We start from the raw sequence: 19,350 nt of genomic DNA, 5'->3' as shown, positions 1-19,350 counted from the left end.
TTTTATTGTCGAAAAAAACACTTATGCGAAATTCAAAATGTTGAGTTCACTTTGCTGAAACAGCATGTTATAGAACACATGGAACACTGGATTTCACTCTGGGAAACAAACCACTTGTCCACCAACACAGATGCAAATCAAACCTATGCATGTGAGGGGGGCTGTGCCTCCCCGCAACTAAATATATCAACTCCAAGATTGCACTATATTGGAGAAAAGGGCAAAGTTCAACATGGTGGCTCAGTGAAATTGCAGTGTTTTGGGTATTGGATAATATGCCATTTTGGCAAAGTGGTCTCGAAATTTTGAATTTCACGTAAGTGTTTATTTTGACAATTTAAAGTAGATCTATATATGTACACATACATACACACACACACACACACAAACACACATATATATATATATATATATATATATGTGTGTGTGTGTGTGTGTGTGTGTGTGTGCACAGATACATACATGCATACATACACATTGACCACCCTGCCCAAATGACACCAGAAGCTAAGCCAATAAGCTTTTGTTCACACTGTGGTATGCTCAGTCATGTCTCTTTTCATATAGTCTAGGGAAATATGTCTCAAGTCATTTACTCCCAAGTGTACTATGACTATGTCATATGTGCACTTGTGGTGCAATGACTTCAGTCTATGCAATATGTGGTGAATCTTGGCACCCAATAGGCAACTAACTGTGACCCTCTCCTTACTCAGCCTAGTGTGTGGTGCATCAGTGTGTCTCACCGTGAAGTCACCTATGACTAGGAAGTTGGCCTGTGATGAGAGACTGTAAGTCATAGATCCATGTTTCTTGGTGGGTGCAGCCTGCGATGAGTGTTTGTGAGGTTGCTGAGGGTGCATGTTTCTTAAGTTACACTTTGGAGGCCTTATTTCAGGGAAGTTACTTTTAAGAACCTCAGCATAAGTAGGTCTAAGTATTTGGCCTGTACTGTGTGTGGTAGGTATAGTGTGGTGCTGTGTGTTACTGATAACATGTTTACTGTTTGTAGTGGCTATATTTGAGACCTTTGCCTCCCTAAGTTTGAATAACTACACCTCTCACACACTGTGTCAATCTGATTACGTAGTAGGTAGTTGTCATTAATCAGGAGTCAATTGGGTACATTGTACAAAGGCACTTGGAAACTGCAAATCCATGGTCACAAGTGCTTTCTAATGTGGGCTGAAAGGGGAATACTGGAGTTGATTTCTAGAGGCGCCATCTATCTGATATTGCAGATAGCACTGGCCTCAATACAGCTGAACACAGCTAGGAATTAGTGATGCTTTGCTCCTTCTCTCACCATAAGCTAAGAGTAGCACTAATCCCAACATGCTTCATAAGAAGCAGTATTAACCCAGATGTTAACAAACTCCATACACTTTACATTTTCTTGTTAAACACCCTTAACAGAACCTATAGCAGGTTGATACAACAGAAAGCCAAGCTGTGTAAAGCGTCTAAAGAGGTTATCATGAAAACTGCAACCAGACCACTACACACTACCCAATCATTGACCAGCAGGATCCACTCCTCTCTCCAGGAGCAAAGAAGTAGCATTTATCCCAAATTGGAATGTAAGTAGCAAACTGCAGGCTTTCTAGCAATTGGTAATAGGAAGATCAAGGAATAATGTCCCTCTGCTCCTTCTCTCACCAGCTGCACAACAGAAAGAAAGGGTTGGTGTAACAGGTAAGGTCCTTACCTCACAGTTATGAGGTACACGGTTTGATTCCAACCTTTGGTTGTTGGCTAAGATTATAATATTCTGCACACTGATTTCTTAGTATAAGGAGATTAGGGTGAGTGCAATGTTTAAGGTGTTTACTTCACAGACACAAGGTCCGTGGTTTAGGAGTTTACTTCACAGACACACGGTCCAGGGTTTGATTCTCACCTTTAAGAGAAATTAGCTAAGCTTAAAATGACCAAGAATGGCAGCTAAGCTAGTACTTACTTACATAGGAGGGAAGGGATGATATAAAGTTAAGGTCTTTACCTCAGAGATAAAAAGGTCTAATATAAAGCACTTATTGTTTTCTGGAAGTCATGTGTAAGAGACTGAAAAACAGATGGACTGAAGTATGATAATTTATTGCAGTAAAAACAAAAGTAAACCATTGTGCAAGCTGCTTCCCATTTTAGCCACAAATCAGATTAATTTCCAGGGCTAAAGTAGGAGTTGAGCTCAGTAGACACATTCACACAAACTCTAGAAGTGAGAGTGCAAGGGCTGATTTCCATCTGTGGCCACAGCCAGATCCAGCACTAGGTGACCTAAGTAGCTGCCTAGGGCCTGTGTTGGCAGGGGGCCCAATATCCCCGAAACAAGCATTGCATTAGGACCTCACAAGCCCCAGAAACCTCTACATGAGGACAATGCAGGGTATGTGTGTGTGTGTGTGTGTGTGTGTGTGTGTGTGTGTGTGTGTGTGTGTGTGTGTGTGTGTGTGTGTGTGTGCATGTACGTGTGCGTGTGCGTGTGTGTGTGTGCGTGTGTGTGTGTGTGTGTGTATAATGCCCTAGTTGGGAATGGAAGGTTGGTTAATTAACTGCTCAGGGTCAAAACCACTACCTTGGTTACAGGAGACAGGAGACTGAATACTCTACATCAACCAGACTACTTAAGGAATGTGAGTTTCAAGGGAAGAGAAGTTTACTGCTGCTCATGTTATGCTTGTTTGTAATGTGCAACTGTTTTTTTTTTTTTTTAGCAACTGGTCGTCAGTGTTTGTGCTACAGAATTTAAAAGCATGGCTACTGGCATGAGAGGTAGCATAGTTGCCTTTTGATGACAAAGGATGTGGGTTCAACCCCCACACCATGTAGATGGATTGCTGACACTAACCCACACCATGTAGATGGATTGCTGATACTGAAGTGCATTTTAATGGGGATGTGGTGCTGCACTCCTGAGTGTGTCCTCCTTTGAATGAGATACCTAATAACTATGATCCTGTGGGTTTGCCAGCCATTCTATATCACAATATTACCAGCATACCATTTTTTTAATATAACTTAGGTTCATAGATAGGTATTGGCCTAGCTGCCTTTGTGGGTCATTGTAAGCCTAGCTAATTTCCCTTAAAGGTGATAATTAAACCATGTATCCTGTGCTTGTGAGGTAAGCACTTTAGCTATTATTAATTATTTTTAGAGGAATCTGTTTCGTAAAGGCACAATTGTTGATGATCTCCTCTGGGAGCATCTGGGGGAAAAATGCAGAATAAATATGCCTAAGTGTGCCAAATATACAGTAATAAACAATAAACTCATCTTAGCAGTTAGAAAAAAACATTTTCTCAAACTGGGTACTCAATGCTTTCTGGAAGCTACATGCAAGGAGTGGCAGACTGACGAGTAAATGAATCTTGTGGCAAAAAAAAAAAAAATGTGTTCTAAACTTCTACCCTTTTTAATACCAAGTATCATTCTGATATCTTTGTCATGGGGAGAAGATTATCTCTGCTCTTTAGACATCTCACAGTTCTCAGAGTCAACCTGGAAGGACGGGAAGGACAGATGCCCACTTGTAGTTAATTCCCACTGTATAAAGAATTATATTAAAGTGATGATCCTTACGATGAATACTGACATGCACTATCCCAGACAGTCTGTAATTTGCTCCAAGAGATACTAGGTACTGCTTCCGTGAGGTAAAGAAGGATAAAGCTCTTACTGTGTCTCCAATGACTCATGTTTGATTGGTGGCATGGACAATGGAGGGGTCTCACATAGAGAAAAGGGAGAAAGTGGCTAATGTCAGCTCACACATCCTATGGAAATATGTCAGCCTAGACATTCTGCAGTAAAGAAGCACTACAAGACTGGTGAGCTCTGTGAAGCATAAGTGGTGTGCTGTCACATGCATGGGACAGGGCATGAACCTCCAGATGGCAGTGATTGCAGGGCTTGCAAGATTTCGCTGGGTTGTCAGGAGTTAGGGCAGACTCTCTGGCAATACTATGACACTGCACCAGCATCCTCAATCTCCTCACTGATCCAGAGGATGAGCCTGGGAAACTAAAGTAGTTCCACTAGACCCATTACATTTGGAGAGGAGCTGCTGGCTCCTGACGCTCTGCTATTGGCAGAAGAAAAAAAGGAATACTGGGCATCTTAGTCTGGATGATATAAAGAAAGGAAAGCTAATGTTTTAGTAAGTTTGTTGCCAATCTTACCCTGACTGCATCGGTAACATAGTTATGGGAAAACAATGAAACGATTAGTATTAGCTAAAAGGAAGGTAAAGGGAAGATAAGAGGTTATAAAAAGGGAGTGAAGTAAATCAGGATGAAATACAGTATGACACAACAGAGTGCAAAATGGAAAGGTGATCACAGAGCCATAAGACCTCTATGCATTTTTCAATGACAGTTTTAGGAAGTTCTAAGAAAGTGATAGAAGCTTCCTTTACAGGTTACAATTACTCACAGAGGATGTCTCTATTTACCAATAAAGTCATGCCGCTTGGTACCTGTCGAGTATCTTCCTCTGCCTGCTGGTCCTGTTCCATCCCACTGTCATGGTCCTCGCTCTCGCAATGCTCTGTCTTCAAAGTGGTGCAGGCAGTGTTTTTGTCTAGTGCACTGAAAGTAGGCAGACTGTACTGGGCATGGGTCTGTCCATCCTCTGGTTGAAGCTCATCTGTACAGATTGCAAAGTACAAAGACTTGTCAGGTATTTAAATCCACACTAACAAACTGCTATAAGTGGTAGTCATACTACATGCATAATTTTACTTTCTATTTTCTTGACGTCAGTAAGCAGACTACACAGTCACATCAGCCACTTTTTAGGGACAGGTCATTTATTTTGAGTGCTTTGATTGTCACAATAGATAAAAACGTATATTGAGAAATGATGTGAAACTAAAGGACACATTACTAAAACAGCATTAACAATGACACGGTGACAATAATAAAATGTTTAAAGTTATATTACTTCATAATGACGGCATGATTATACATCACTGAAGTCATCGTTAACAATGACTACAGTGGCAATAATAAAATGTTTTAAAATTATATTATTTTCACAATGATAACATGATTATACATCACTGAAAGCAACATTAAAAATGACTACAGTGACAATTATAAAATGTTTAAAGTTATATCATCTTTACAGTAGTAACATTAATACACATCTCTAAAACAGCATTAAAAAGGACTACAGTGACAATAATAAAATGTTTAAAGTTATATTACCTTTACAATGGTAACATGATTATACTGATAAATACATTCTCTCTTGCACTTAAGTGAAAAGAAAAAAAGAAAAAGAAAACAAATAAATAAAATGTCCTGCTCATTAGGTAACAGGCAGAATCCATGCAACTTCCAAAATGTAGTCCCTTTTCAGTAAAATAACGATCCCTCAACCCTAGGGCAATGTTTCTAATTAATTAAAAAATGAAATGTTAAGCTTACACAAAAATAAGCACATAAATAATTAAAAATATGTTTAATAAAATATTTCAAAATAATCTTACATAAGCCATTGCTAACATGCCCTTGTATTATATTATAGCAGATCTCATTGCACAAATTAAATTTATGTCTTTATATCTGTTAACTAGGGATGAACAATGATCTAATGGGGCTTATTTTAGGCTCAGCCTTAATATGTACAAAATGAAATAAAAGTTCTTACACTGTACTGCATCATATGTATCAAAATTTGCAATATGTTTTATAAAAGTACAATAAAATATATAGATACAAATCCAGAATAAAATATGTAAAATATATGCCACATGGAGAAAACTCAGAAAGATTAAAAGCTGTAAAGAATTTGTAAGACTTTTACAATAAATTTGTAATGCCACAAGGAGAAATAGTGAAAACAGACTGCCAAAATAAAGACGGTACCACTCAGGTCATGTGTGATGAAACTCTGTATTTGCAAAATAACAAATTATTTGGAAAAAGAATTACATACCACAGCAAATATGGTATATGCCTAGCTATACCTATGATGCTTATAAAATATAAAAGATGATGCCTGGAATAAAAAAGCCCACAAAGAGCCTTTTCCACAACAATAGTCCTGTTATCAAACCAGCACAATCACTACTTATTTTTCGTCTCTGCTCCAGCGCATGCACTTCCATCACCCATATATGGCCTGAGCAGAACAAACTCAGTTTATTGTGATCATAGTTTTAACATTAAATTACACCTTTATTTCAAAACTCTGTAACACATATTCAAGTTAAAACAAATTAAAAAAAAATACAGCCAGTGCCATGATATAGAGGGTTGAACTCTGACTCTGGTCAATGTGACCTGGATTTGATTCCTGCTTGGGCATCTGTGGAACTGGAAAGGGAAGGATGGGCATGGTCATCATGGGGGATCATGTACTTGGTGCACCTCATGGTCAATCCCTCATGATGGCTGCAGAAGCACAAGGGGGCTTGTCCTAAAGAGGAATAAATGGTGGACACTGCCTGAACTGCAACGTAAGCTGTATGATAAGACCTACATGCTCCCACAAATTGCACTTCCACCCCTGTATGTACAAGAGGTGTGTGCGAGGAAGACAAGTTAGGGCATAATAAAATAAAAACTCTTCAGTCAGAAATATGATGTTGCACCAAGAGCCTCACTCTCCTCACTGACCCCAGGATGGATCAGAGCAAGTTCAAAAAGAAATGAGTGGCTAGTGGGCTGCTAAATGATGAGTGACCCTGGTGGCAGCCGATGGTCAGTGGCAAGGAGCAAAAACAATTAAAAAAATAATAAAGCACAGAACAAAATCTTCCTAACTGCACAGTCCAATAACATGAAGTCACAAAATGTGTACAATGGAAAAGAAACACAAATTTTAATTTCAAATCTGCACAATAGCAGCATCATATTATTCACTTTCGCTTGATTTAGAAACAGGTAACTTAATATACTGTGGACAGAATTACTTTCACTTTATCACAGTCAAATTTTGTAGGTTAACCCAGTCAGAAAGTGTCTATTTTAAGGGGGTCGGGATTTAGTCTGTGTGTGAAAGCAACTTAATGTCAAACTGGCTTGTTAAGGGCATTGTGTGTGTGTGTGTGTGTGTGTGTGTGTGTGTGTGTGTGTGTGTGTGTGTGTGTGTGTGTGTGTGTGTGTGTGTGTGTGTGTGTGTGTGTGTGTGTGTGTGTGTGTGTGTGTGTGTGTGTGTGTGTGTGTGTGTGTGTGTGATATTACACATATATTACACTGATTATAATTCATTTTACTTTTCCAAAGTTAAACATTAGAGTTGTAACTTGTCAGAAAGTGTCTGCTCTTGGGAATGGTGGTGATGTAGGTTTTATGGAAAGTGACTGACCACTGGTATCTTATGACAATAAAACAGACATTTACTTGGTTTGCCATGAACAGTGAGAAAGTGTGTGCGGTAGAATATTTAAAAAAATATATATCACAACTTTTACATGTGAACAGTTTGTGATTTCATAGCCAGATGTTTACCCTGTCAAAGGCGGCACAGTCGTAAAGGACAATCTCTGTGCAAAAACTGAAATCAGTGTTTTAGATGATTTAAGTACAAAATGAATATATAAACCTTTCACATTACTTTATTATAAAAGTATCCATATTGCAAGTGTCTCCTCATAGCAAGCATGCACCTTTTTTCTCATGGGGTAGTCACTTAGTGCACAAAATCATGAATGCTTTGTGCTGATGCAATATAAAAAATTAAAGCCAAAGTATATGTAGTCCTGAATGTGATATTTTTAAATCAATCTGAAATGTAGACACAGAACAAAAAAGAAAACTTTAACAGAAACTGTGAATTCAACATGCAGCTATAATTCTGTTAACACAGTACTTAAAGCATGATCAAACTGCATTTTACAACTGTAGACTCACATTTGTTTTCCATGCAGATTCTACTAAACTTTTTTCAGAGATCTAACTCTCTACAGACAGACACCACAAATACCCTTATATGACCATTAGAATGTGCCAGTTTCATGCATTTCATTAAATTAATTTGCTTTAAGAAATGGATATAATAGTTTTCAAAGCGGGAGATGCAGAACATGCCTTGAATGCATGTGTACTGAACTGTCATAAAAGGAAAAAATATCACGTTTCTGCTTCAACCCCCTTCACCACCATACTCGTGACTGCTAATTCTAATACCCCTGCCCTAACCGTACGCATTACATTACATTACTAAAAAAACTTTCCCTGTCAGTACCACTAGTCAAGACAAAAGGTTACATAACATACACAACACGACACGCACAACAGAAATTTACCCCCTTACCTAACCCTAATGCTAACTCTAACCTGCAAATACTCACAAAAACATACTACCCTAACAGAATATTTCAAAAACAGTACTATTTCAAACACACATTTTCCTGCATACCCCATCATACCTAGACTATGTACCACTTGTAATCAACCAGATATGATTTGTGCTGTCGCCCATTTTTTGTCACTGCGTTGCTCATTTGTATTGTCAAGCAAATGAATGACAACTACATAAATACAAACATATATACATATGTGTGTGTGTGTGTGTGTGTGTGTGTGTGTGTGTGTGTGTGTGTGTGTGTGTGTGTGTACACACAAACACACACACACACACACACACACACACACACACACACACACACACACACACACACTCAAATAAAAATCTTGAACTCCCCCTCAGGAAAGGGAACCATTTAACTGGTGCAAATATCAAACTTACATATAATGCCCATAGCACTGTAGCGGAGGCGACTTCAACACTGAGATGCATTTAATTTCTTAATTATAGAGTAGCATTTATCTATATTCTCTGTTTGAATATTTATTTACTTTATTTAATATTTGCTTATCAGGAAGGTTTGACTAGGACAGAGCCCAGTTTCAGTGGAGGCCCAGGGAGAAACACTCCAGATATATGTCTCTGGAATGTGCGAGGAAACCACGCGAAAACAGGAAGGACATGCAAACTCCACCCGAATGGCACCATAGCTGAGAATCAAACCAAAGGACTTCTTGCTGTGAGGTGACAATGTTAACCACTGCACCACTTAACTGTGGTGTCTTGTACCTTTACTATTTCCATTAGCAACAAATAAATCATTTTTCAGTATGGGAAGTCTATACAAAAAATACATCTGTACTAAGTTGTCAGGACATCAGAAGTCAAATTCTATATATTACTCTTTAGTAGGGAAGGTTTTTTTGTCACTGGATTTATTATCCCTTCCAAAGGAATTGTGATTTACGTGCAGCAGCACACATTTTATGTGCATATCTTGCAAACCAGAAGTCATACGCTACAAGAATTTTGTAACCAAGAATCAATGTGATTGGTGATAACTACACTGCATGTTCCAGAGAAACTGTCTTATATACTGCTTAATACCACTAGTAGGACTACATATCCATTTAGCTGCTCTGACATTTAGTGTCATGCACAAAAACATATATGTTCCACACTTTTTGTCTATAATGGACTCAGACGTGTCTAAATCACATTGTTAAATATGTTGTTATGAAATCAGATTCAAAATTCATTTCTTGAAAAAAGGTTGCATTATCTTTAATTTCAAATATTGTTTTTCTTCAAGTGTCACCAGCTATGCAGACATTTGAACATGAGTTAAATCTTTGCATACTGAGCTTACAGCTCATGCAGTATGTTGGACAAGCACATCCATGTGTCTAGTCTTTAATGTTTTATATAAAATCTTGAAGTATAGACAGACTAAAATTTGTAGGTAAGGAAAATTAAGGACAGAATGGCTATTAGAACGTTATAAATGGCACAGTTTGTGAAACATTCATTTTGAAATGCAAGTGTAATTATTTGTACTTACAGTAACACGTAAATGATATCAAAAAGCAGTGTTAACTCAATCTAAGGAAACAGTGGCAATATACATTTTACGCACAGTGTCTTACTGGATGTCTGCTAAAATTTTAGTCTAATTCCTTGTAGTTGTTTTGTGAAGCTGCATGCTGAAACAAAAGAAACAGGCCAAATATGGCTGATCTGAACCATTATAGGCTCATAGGTTCATAGGTACTTAATAGGCTTTTGATCTTCAAGTATCTTTAAAAGCCTAGTCAAGTATTCTACATGAAATTATTAGCCTTTGCAATTTAAGTATGAATAACTCAGAGATAGGCAACATCATTACATGCTATCCTTATCTATAAGGGATAAGGGTGCTAAACCATGGATACATTTATGGTTTTCCATCCATTCATCCAGATTATGTTTGAACAGACTAAATTAAGTACTTTGCTGTAATATGAAACTAAGACAATTCCAAAAAAGAGGAATTCTCTGTGAACATAGCTATCCCTCCAAAATATTATATTTATGTTGTAGAAGAGATTAAGAGCTTTTGTGTAGTAGATCTTGGAAGAGGAGGTCTGTTGAGACTCTGTACGTGAGGCAGAGATTGATCCTCTGATACCAAGAAGAAGGGCATGACTTTGACATGGTCAGTACAGTTGTTATGACCTAGACCCTTGATTTTCTTGGTGAGAAAGCACTGTGGCCTTTCAAGCTGTGAAAAGTGTTTGGACATACATAACAAAAGGGGCATTGCACACAATGTTCAGTCTTATTAGTGCCAAATACAATGGGATGATCACATGCCTGGAATTAGATACCATACACTTACTAATAAGCTATGCAATGATAAAGGACTTTCTTACAATAGTTGCAATATTGAAATTGAAGGACAGTTTGTTATCCACATATATTCTTAGGTTGCCATCTACCAGATTGATTTTCAGGGATGTGTTATCAGTGTGATAGTTACAGTGTACATTATGCAAGATGAAGTAAATTATTACACATTTTTTGGCATTTAGTTTTTAGTCCATGGATATGATACCAGCTATCCTTTTGGAAGATTTTGGTGTCCCCTGGAGAGTTTATGATGGCACCAAGTTTAAAGTTATCTGCAAACCTGGTCAGCCATAAACATTTAACATTTCTTTGACATCCAAAAAGTAAACACTAAACAGAATTGGCCCAAGACTGATCCTTGGGGTACACTACTAGTGACAGGCCATTTGGGAGAGTATTGTTACCTACCCTTATTTTGTGGGTCCATTTCTGATCCAATTTGCTATCCAATGAGCTACATGGGGATTAATATTTAGCTGGAAGATTTAATCAACAATACCCAAGTGTGGTATGGCATGAAAAGACATTGTGAGGTCTATATATGCAGTCTGCACTGACTTTCCTTCATCCATTACTTCAAGCAAACCTTTCAAAGAAGCCAGCCAAGTTAAGAAGGCAGAATCTGCCTTTGACAAAAGTGAATTTGCTTGGGTCAAGAGTGCCACTCGTCTTGTACATATTAAGACGAAGAGGCTTGGGTGTTCATTTAAGTAATTTATTGCATACAAACACATCAGGATGGATGGCAGGAACAATTAACTTAAACTAAGTGACTGGTCACATACTTGCATGCTATCACTCTGGTTGCTCATTCAAAATGGCATTCTTGCTTGCACGTGCTCAGTACATATAAGCACACGCCCACTGAGTGGAGTGCTTCTTAAAGGTATATTACACACTCTGATCTACATCTTCCTTCTTTACTGAGCTGTCTCATATAAGCAATAACATTTCAATAGACATGTAAATTATACATGCACTAATAAAGAAAACAACATTCATGTCCAGGCTGCTGTGTATCTGGAACTAGGTTTTCAGGTGCGACCTGATCTTGTAATGCAATAGCACTGGGTTTAGCAATAGGGGCAGTCACTGGGGAATGTTCTCCTTCAGGACTTTCAGGGATTTTCTCAGGAACGGGGATTGCTGACGGAATGTCCTCTGGAACAGGAACATTGGACAAGTCACTCTGAGAACTAGAGTCTGTCACAGGCAAGATGCTGTAACACTGGTTCAGACACTGGTAACAAATGTTTCTGATTTCGTATGAATTCTGTTCCTTGTGATTCCACAATGTATGATCCTGGGTCCTGACACAAACTCTTCACAAATCCGATGCGATCAAAACCTTTTGACGTCTGCATCCTCACTATATCTCCTTTTTTTAATGAACTGAGTGGTTTGCTGGTTTTATCATAGTAGGACTTCTGGGACAAATGCTTTTTCAACAGTTGGGTTTTCACTGCTTTGTTGTTTTTAGCACATGGAACCAATAAATTGCTGATGACTGTTAATGCGGTTCTGGTTTGTCTCAACATAAGTCTCGGGAAGGTGAGCCAAAATGATTATCATGAGGAATGTTTCTGAGATATAGCAAGTTTAGAAAAACATTGGTATTGTGATGTTTGGATCTCTAACAGCTGTTTTGCACTTTGAACTGCACGTTCAGTCAAGTTGTTTGACTGTGGGTATTCAGGAATACTCATAATATGAACAAAGTCCCACACTTCTGTAAACTGTCTGAACTGCTGACTTATAAACTGTGCACCATTGTCAGAAATAACTGTGCGGACTACCATGGACAGAAAAATGTCTCTGCAACTTAATAATGACAGTACTAGAAGTTAGGTTAGGAAGTAGGTCAATCTTGAACCAATCTGAGTAAGAGTCTACAAACACCAAGTAATCTTGACCATTCCACTTGAAGATATCTGTGGCTACTGTTGTCCAAGGTAGTTCAGGAATCTGGCTTAACTGAAGTGGTTCTTTTTTCAGATGTGGCTTTGTATTATTGCATACTGAACAAGATAAATGTACATTCTCAATATCTCTAGATAGAGAAGGCCACAATACTAGTCCTCTTGCCCTTCTTTTGGTAGAGTCAGTTTCTGGTTGGCTACAATGCAAGATCTTAATGTACTCTTGCTGCAAGTATTTTGGAACAATCACTTTTGGACCTTTCATGATGACACCATAGTCTGACAAAATCTCATCTCTGTATGGAAAATACTGCTGCACTTCCACTGGTAAACAAGGTTGTTTTGAAGGCCATCCTAAACTAATAAAGAGGCTTAGCTTCTGAAGAATTGGATCTAAAGCTGCATGAGTTCTGAGCTCATCAAGATGTGTGAAAGAAATTGTTCTCACTTCTGTGACTTTAAAATTAGGTTGCTCATTGTTATGCTGTCCTGTGGTTTTCCTAGGCAATCTGGATAAGGTATCAGCAAGATAAAGAAGTTTACCTTTTGTGTAAACAAGACTGAAGTTGTATCTTTGCAAGTTGAGCATCATAGATTGCAATCTGGCAGGAGCATTGGCTTTCTCAAAATAGTAACTAAAGGTTAGTGGTCAGTTTCAATCTGGATAGGTCGACCATAAACATAAACATGGAACGATGAACATGCAAGCACAATTGCCAAAAGCTCTTTCTCAATGTGGGCATATTGCATCTTGGTTTGGGAAAGAGTTCTCGATGCACAGACTACTGGTCTACCCTCTTGAAAAATGACTGCACCTAGACCAAACTTAGAAGCATCACAGGAAAGAGTAACTGGTTTGTGAACACCACAGTGTCTTAGGGTTGGTGGACTGGCATTTTTTTTTGTTTGAAGGCATCAAATACTCAATGGTGTTGCTCTGACCATGACCAAATTACATCTTTGCATGTCAGCTCTCTTAGTGGTGCTGAAAATTGGCTTAAATCTGGAATGAACTTGCCTAAATAGTTGACCATACCAGGATAACATTGTAGGGCTTGAACATTGTCTGGAGCTGGCATCTCAAGAATTACTGTTTGCTTGGAAGGATCTGGTCATAAGCCTGAACTGGTAAACAAATTACCAACATAAGTAACTTCTGAGGATTTAGCTTTTCACTTCACATGCTCTTTCCAGAACTTTCTTGAGGTTTCTATCATGTTCGACATCACCACTGCCTCCTACTAGAATATCATGTACTATAATAGCACACGGATAGATAGAAAAAATTTGCCCCATCGCATGCTGAAAGACTTCACTGGCAGAATTTATTCCAAATGGCATTCTCAGAAATATGCATCTCCCAAATGACATACCGAATGTGGTTAGCAATGAAGATTTTCAGTGAAGTGAAATTTGCCAAAATGAACTATTTTCATCTAAAACAGAAAACATAGTGGCATTTGGCATTTGGGCAGCAACCTATTCGAATATGCACATAAGACGATGAGGTCTTTTAAAATCTTTGTTCAAATCTCTTGGATCAATAGATATTCTGATATCATCTGAACTATCCTGGCAAACAAACTATAAATAAATAAATAAATAAATAAAATCTGAGCTTTTTTATGAGCTACCACCATGGAGGATACCCATTCAGTTGGTTCTTCTACTAGACAAATTACATCTAGCTGCACCATTTTGTCTAGCTCGGCCTTGACTCTGTTCTGCACAGCTACTTAAACTTTCTGTGCTGGTCTGATAACTGGGCTGACCTCTGGGTCTAACTTCATGGAGTACACACCTGGTAGGTTGCCTAGCTTGTCTGCAAAAATATCAGCATACTCAGAAAAAATAGTCTGGGCAGAATTTGACCTGTTCTCATTTAGGCTTACATGAAGGACCTCTCTGTTAAATAAAAGCAATCCCATTTACAAACTGTCTCTGAGGCCTAATAATGAATGCATGTGTCTCTTGACTATGTAAAACTGCAAGTCATAGCTACACCCAGCAGAGTAACATGAAAGCACTACTGAGCCTTCGGTTTGAATATCTTCACCATCATAAGCAACAAGTTTCGCACACTTTGACAAATCAAATTATTCTGCAGCTTTTACTCTAGCAAATGTTTCTGCTGACAAAACACTGCACTTTGAGGCAGTATTTACTTTGAGCTCTACAGGACTCCCATTAATCTGAACAGTGCAAAAGATTTCATTCTTTACCCACAGATCTGCATTGACTGCTTCTCCAAGCATGGACACCATATCAACATAAAAAGTAGGGGTGCATGTTTCTAATTGATCAACTTTCCTCCTTGTATGCCCGCTTTTAATAAAAGAATGTGTCTTGTTTGAGTTACAAAATCTTTTGAAAAGATTCCACTTATTGCAAGAATGACACTGCTGACCAAAAGCTAAGCACTTTTCTAATTTGGGTTCATGATTACCACCACAATTACAACAGCTGATTATGTGGTTTGCTACGGGTTTTGCTGAGTCACCCCTGTGCTTTGTTGCGTGCACCTTAGGCCATACTGAAGTAGCTCTGGGTTTTACTGAAGTTGCCACACCTTTGGACCTGTACCTTTTAACCTTGTGCTGCATACTGTCTACATGAGCTTTGAAGGGTTCTGGAAGATTTGCCCTCTTACTGGTCAGCATACTTGTGTGGCTTTCTGTATACCTGACAAATCTCAATGGCCTTGTTTAACATCAAATCACTGTCTCAAAGCAAAATCTTTCTCACTGTGTCATTATTAATGTCATACACAAGCCTGTCTTTTATCAACTCATCTCTCTAATGCTTTTGCTCTCTTGTGTAAAATGAGTGTCTTTCCATTGTAATATTTGTTTGGGGTTTACACATTTCTTTAAATTTACATTTTAAGCACTCAGGGTCTTCCTTCTTTTCAGCTGGTACCACAATATGGTGTTTCCCCCCTCCCCTGCAAGTACAGCAGGTGCATACACAAATTAACACTCTCTTTCAATGGTTTCTGAACCAGCTAAATTAAGCAGAATAAATGCCTTTGTAAGTGTGTCTTTGTCAGAAAAAGCAGTCTGTGTGAAAATATTGTATTTCTGCTCACTCTCCAATTTTCCGCAATATTGTTATCAAACACAAGCAGTGTGGGTCTGCGACAGCCTTCTGCCATCCCCACAGATTATAGTAAAACAATGCAAAGTTGGCCCTTGTAATTATGAACGAACATGCACACACACCAGGTACTTATTCAAATGCACAACAAACTCTTTGAAATACTGTACTTTGCAAAATATTCTTTGAAATAACTGTACTTTGCAAAATATTCTTTGAAATGACTGTGCTTTGCAAAATAACTGCACTGTAATAATGCATACACTTGCCAACACTTTGCACACTTCGGATATTTTGAATAACCTTAGTTAATGTGAAAAAGTAGCACATAGCAAAAAATATGGTCATTTTCCATTTTTTATACATTTTATAAGATTCAGATATTGTTTCAAATGTTTTGGTAATTATTCTGAATACTTTTCTTGAATATGTCACAGTTTAGGACATTCTATTTAATAAGAAATTTGTTTTGAGCATTCTGAGTGCTTTGTTTTATATTTACAGTGAAAGAAATCATTCAAGTGAGTTTTAGCACCTGGAAATAGTTTCTGACTTGTTTCTGAGTTTTTGAGCAGTTTGGATGATCCACTCATGTATATTCCTCCATTTCTAACTGGTTGCCTCATGGCTGTAATTCTGGATCCCATTCTGACACTGTGTCACTTGTTTTGTACATATTAAGAAGACGAAGAGGCTTGGGTGTTTGATTAAGTAGTTTATTGCATACGAACACATCAGGATGGATGGCAGAAGTATTGAACCTAAACTATCTAACTGACTGACTACATACTTGCATGCTATTATTCTGGCTGCTCATTCAAAATGACACTCTTGCTTGCACATGCTCAGTACCTATATGTATGTGCCCACTGACTGGAATGCTTCTTAAAGGTATAACACACACTCTGGTCTACAAAGAGTTTGTCAATTACATATATACTTAATTATTATTTCCTTAATGATCCTTAATCCCTTTCTCTTTCTTAATCTTTTTAATCTAAACCTTCCCAATGGTTACATTCCTGAAGTCTGGAAAATAGCATTTGTAATGCCATTGCACAAGTGTGTCTAAACAACAGACACCATTAACTCCTATGTAAATGTATGCAGTATATTACCTCAGACATAATTAATCTGGACATTGGCCATTTGGCTTTGTCAGTGGATGTTTATGTCTCTTTAACTTCATTTACTTCTTTGAAAACATCACTGAAGCAGTAGATAGTGGTTTTATGGTACACACTGCATATCTGGACCTGACCAAGGCCTTTGACACTATTTCCCATGCAGGCAAGTTTGACAAACTTGTAAATATGAACATAAATCCTTAAATTGTATAGTGGATGGCTAACTGTTTGACAGAACCCATATGGTTAGAGCTGCAGGTACCATTTCTGAAAGCAAAAAAAAAAAAAAATGCTACCAGTAGTGTAACCCAGGGCTCAGTGCTAGGCCCTCTCCTTTTTGGCATCTAGTTGTCTAAATTTGCAGATGACTGTAAATGTGGACTTGTCATTCATCTTTCACTGACTCGCAATTAATCAAACATGAGTTAGACCATGTTAACAATGGGTGCAAAGACAATATTTTAAAAGTAAAAGAATGTGGTGCAGTTCATTTCGGTAAACAAAACATTTGCCCATACTACAGGTGACACACGACATAAGCACTTGTGTAGACAATTCTTTTTCTTTTGATCATAATGTCACTGTTGTAGTTAAGAAAGCCTTCTATCTGGCTCAGCTAACTTCCAGTGACATCTCCCCTTGATCCAAAGTGCTCTAATTTCATTTTACTCATACCTCATTTAACCTGTTATTGAATATAAAGCCCCTTTATGTATATATTTGTCTATTTCCTGACTAAAAAGCTCAGTGGGCTCAAAACTATTAGTTATAAGGACAGACTGGCAGCCCATTCTCTATACTTAGCTTCTTATAAATGTCTCCATGAAGACCTGTGCCTAGCTTTTTGACTCGTGAAAGATGCAACACTATTTGACCATGTATTCCTTCAGGAAAACAAACTGTGTCTCAGATAGTTAAAGGAAATAGATCTTCATCAGCAAATAAATAAGAAATGTTGGCATGATAGATTCATATCCAACTGTATTCCCCATCTACTTCTGGTTACATGTAAAGCTATCAGCCTCATCAACTTCTAGGTAAACGTGTATAATTGAATGGGCAGGCACAAATTCTCCCCAGGTCTGTCTTTTATTGCCCTTGTTAAGGCTAAAGGGAAGTTTTGAATATGATTTATTAACTAGGCTTTCAATGGTCCGCAAACTGATTGCCTAATACTTATCTATGAACAGATCAACTAGTCACACCTCATTGTAATCCCAATTTCTATTGCTAACCTATGTGAAACTATTTCTGTCTCTACATTTTAACCATGGCATCCATTTACTAAAATACTTCTGTCTGAATTTATCCAGCATGTTCTCATTATCCTTGTCAAAGATTTCATCCATTAATAGTTTTATATCGACATGGGGGGATTAATGTTGAGTTCCATCTGCAGGTTATATATATTTTATGCTATCAATAAAATCAGCATAAATAAGACTTTTTGATATGCAACTCCACTGCTAGATAAGTCATAAGAAGAAGTAGAAATTGAGGCTTTGTTAAATTATACTACCCGGCAAATAATTCCTTTTGTTGTAATGTGTGGTTAAAGGCTGATAGTTGAAAGCACTCCTAAAAATGTGCTCACAGTTTCTTATTTCCCCATCAAAACATCTCCAGCACATGGAGGGGTGTTAGGGAAAAAAAACATAAGAAAAAGAGATTTCTGGGAGCCAGATACTATACAGCAATGTAATGTATACATGGCAGGAATCAATCATAACTGAAATGCTAGCACATGGCAGAAGATGCACTATCACAAACACACCAACACTAAGTAAAGAGTGTCCCCAAGATATCTACCCACATGTCTTTATGATGTTAGAGGAAACCAGGCATCCAGCCAAAACCCACATGCGAACTACACAAAGAAGGCACCCCTAGCTTGGACCCGATTCAAAGACGCAAACATTATGATATGACAAATGCAGCTGCTGCACTTCCATGCTGCCTTGCCCTACTGATGGGCAAATTCAAAACTAACTGGACAAGAATACAAACAGGTTTTACACTCTTTTTAACTTTTGTATTTTACTACAGCCAAAAAATATTTGCTGTAGATATCACAGATCATGTCACCAGGCATTAGTGCAAGTATTAAATTCAGTAAATGTGAAACGATGATTATTATTGTTGAAGTCTGATGAAAATCAAATGGATAACTACAGAATATGTGCTATATTGTTGCCCTCCTTAATAGGTAATACTAAAACTTTTCCAAGTGTTCAGTGGATGAAAAGATTATATTTTATTTCATTTTCTTATTCTTTGATCATAAAAAATAGGACACATTGTAGATTACACTTTACTAAAAGAATCACACCCCGGGATTCATGAAGCTTGCGCCATGCACCAGAGTAGCGTCAGCGATCTAGTGACAAATATGGCCATCGAGCAATTCAGGTAAGAGCTGTTTCCACGTGCACTACCAGCGTACGCCAGAGCTGCGCAGCTCACGGCGCCTGTATGCTAATTACCCCATGTACAGCAGTGTAGCATGCAGATGAAGGTATATAGCGATTCATGAAGTGGTGCAGGCGTAGCGTAAGCAT

The 19,350-nt window shown here is 38.0% G+C and overlaps 1 protein-coding gene across 4 annotated transcripts in view; it reads right to left on the bottom strand.

Moving 5' to 3' along the window:
* Window positions 1-19,350, bottom strand: part of LOC122795706 — a 1,598,363-nt gene that overhangs the window by 23,049 nt on the left and 1,555,964 nt on the right. For 3 of the 4 annotated variants that reach the window (XM_044064005.1, XM_044064006.1, XM_044064008.1), the window contains one exon: window positions 4,457-4,650. In XM_044064005.1, the coding sequence (XP_043919940.1) occupies window positions 4,457-4,650 (194 nt within the window). The remainder of the gene's footprint in view (window positions 1-4,456; window positions 4,651-19,350) is intronic. The other variant, XM_044064007.1, reaches the window with a different exon arrangement.

This window comes from Protopterus annectens, chromosome 2.part2 (assembly GCF_019279795.1).
Source record: "Protopterus annectens isolate FY-2018-M chromosome 2.part2, PAN1.0, whole genome shotgun sequence".
Classification (NCBI taxonomy): Eukaryota; Metazoa; Chordata; order Ceratodontiformes; family Protopteridae; genus Protopterus; species Protopterus annectens.
Note: the sequence above shows the minus strand (reverse complement) of the source record. Positions and strands in the feature narration are given on the sequence as shown.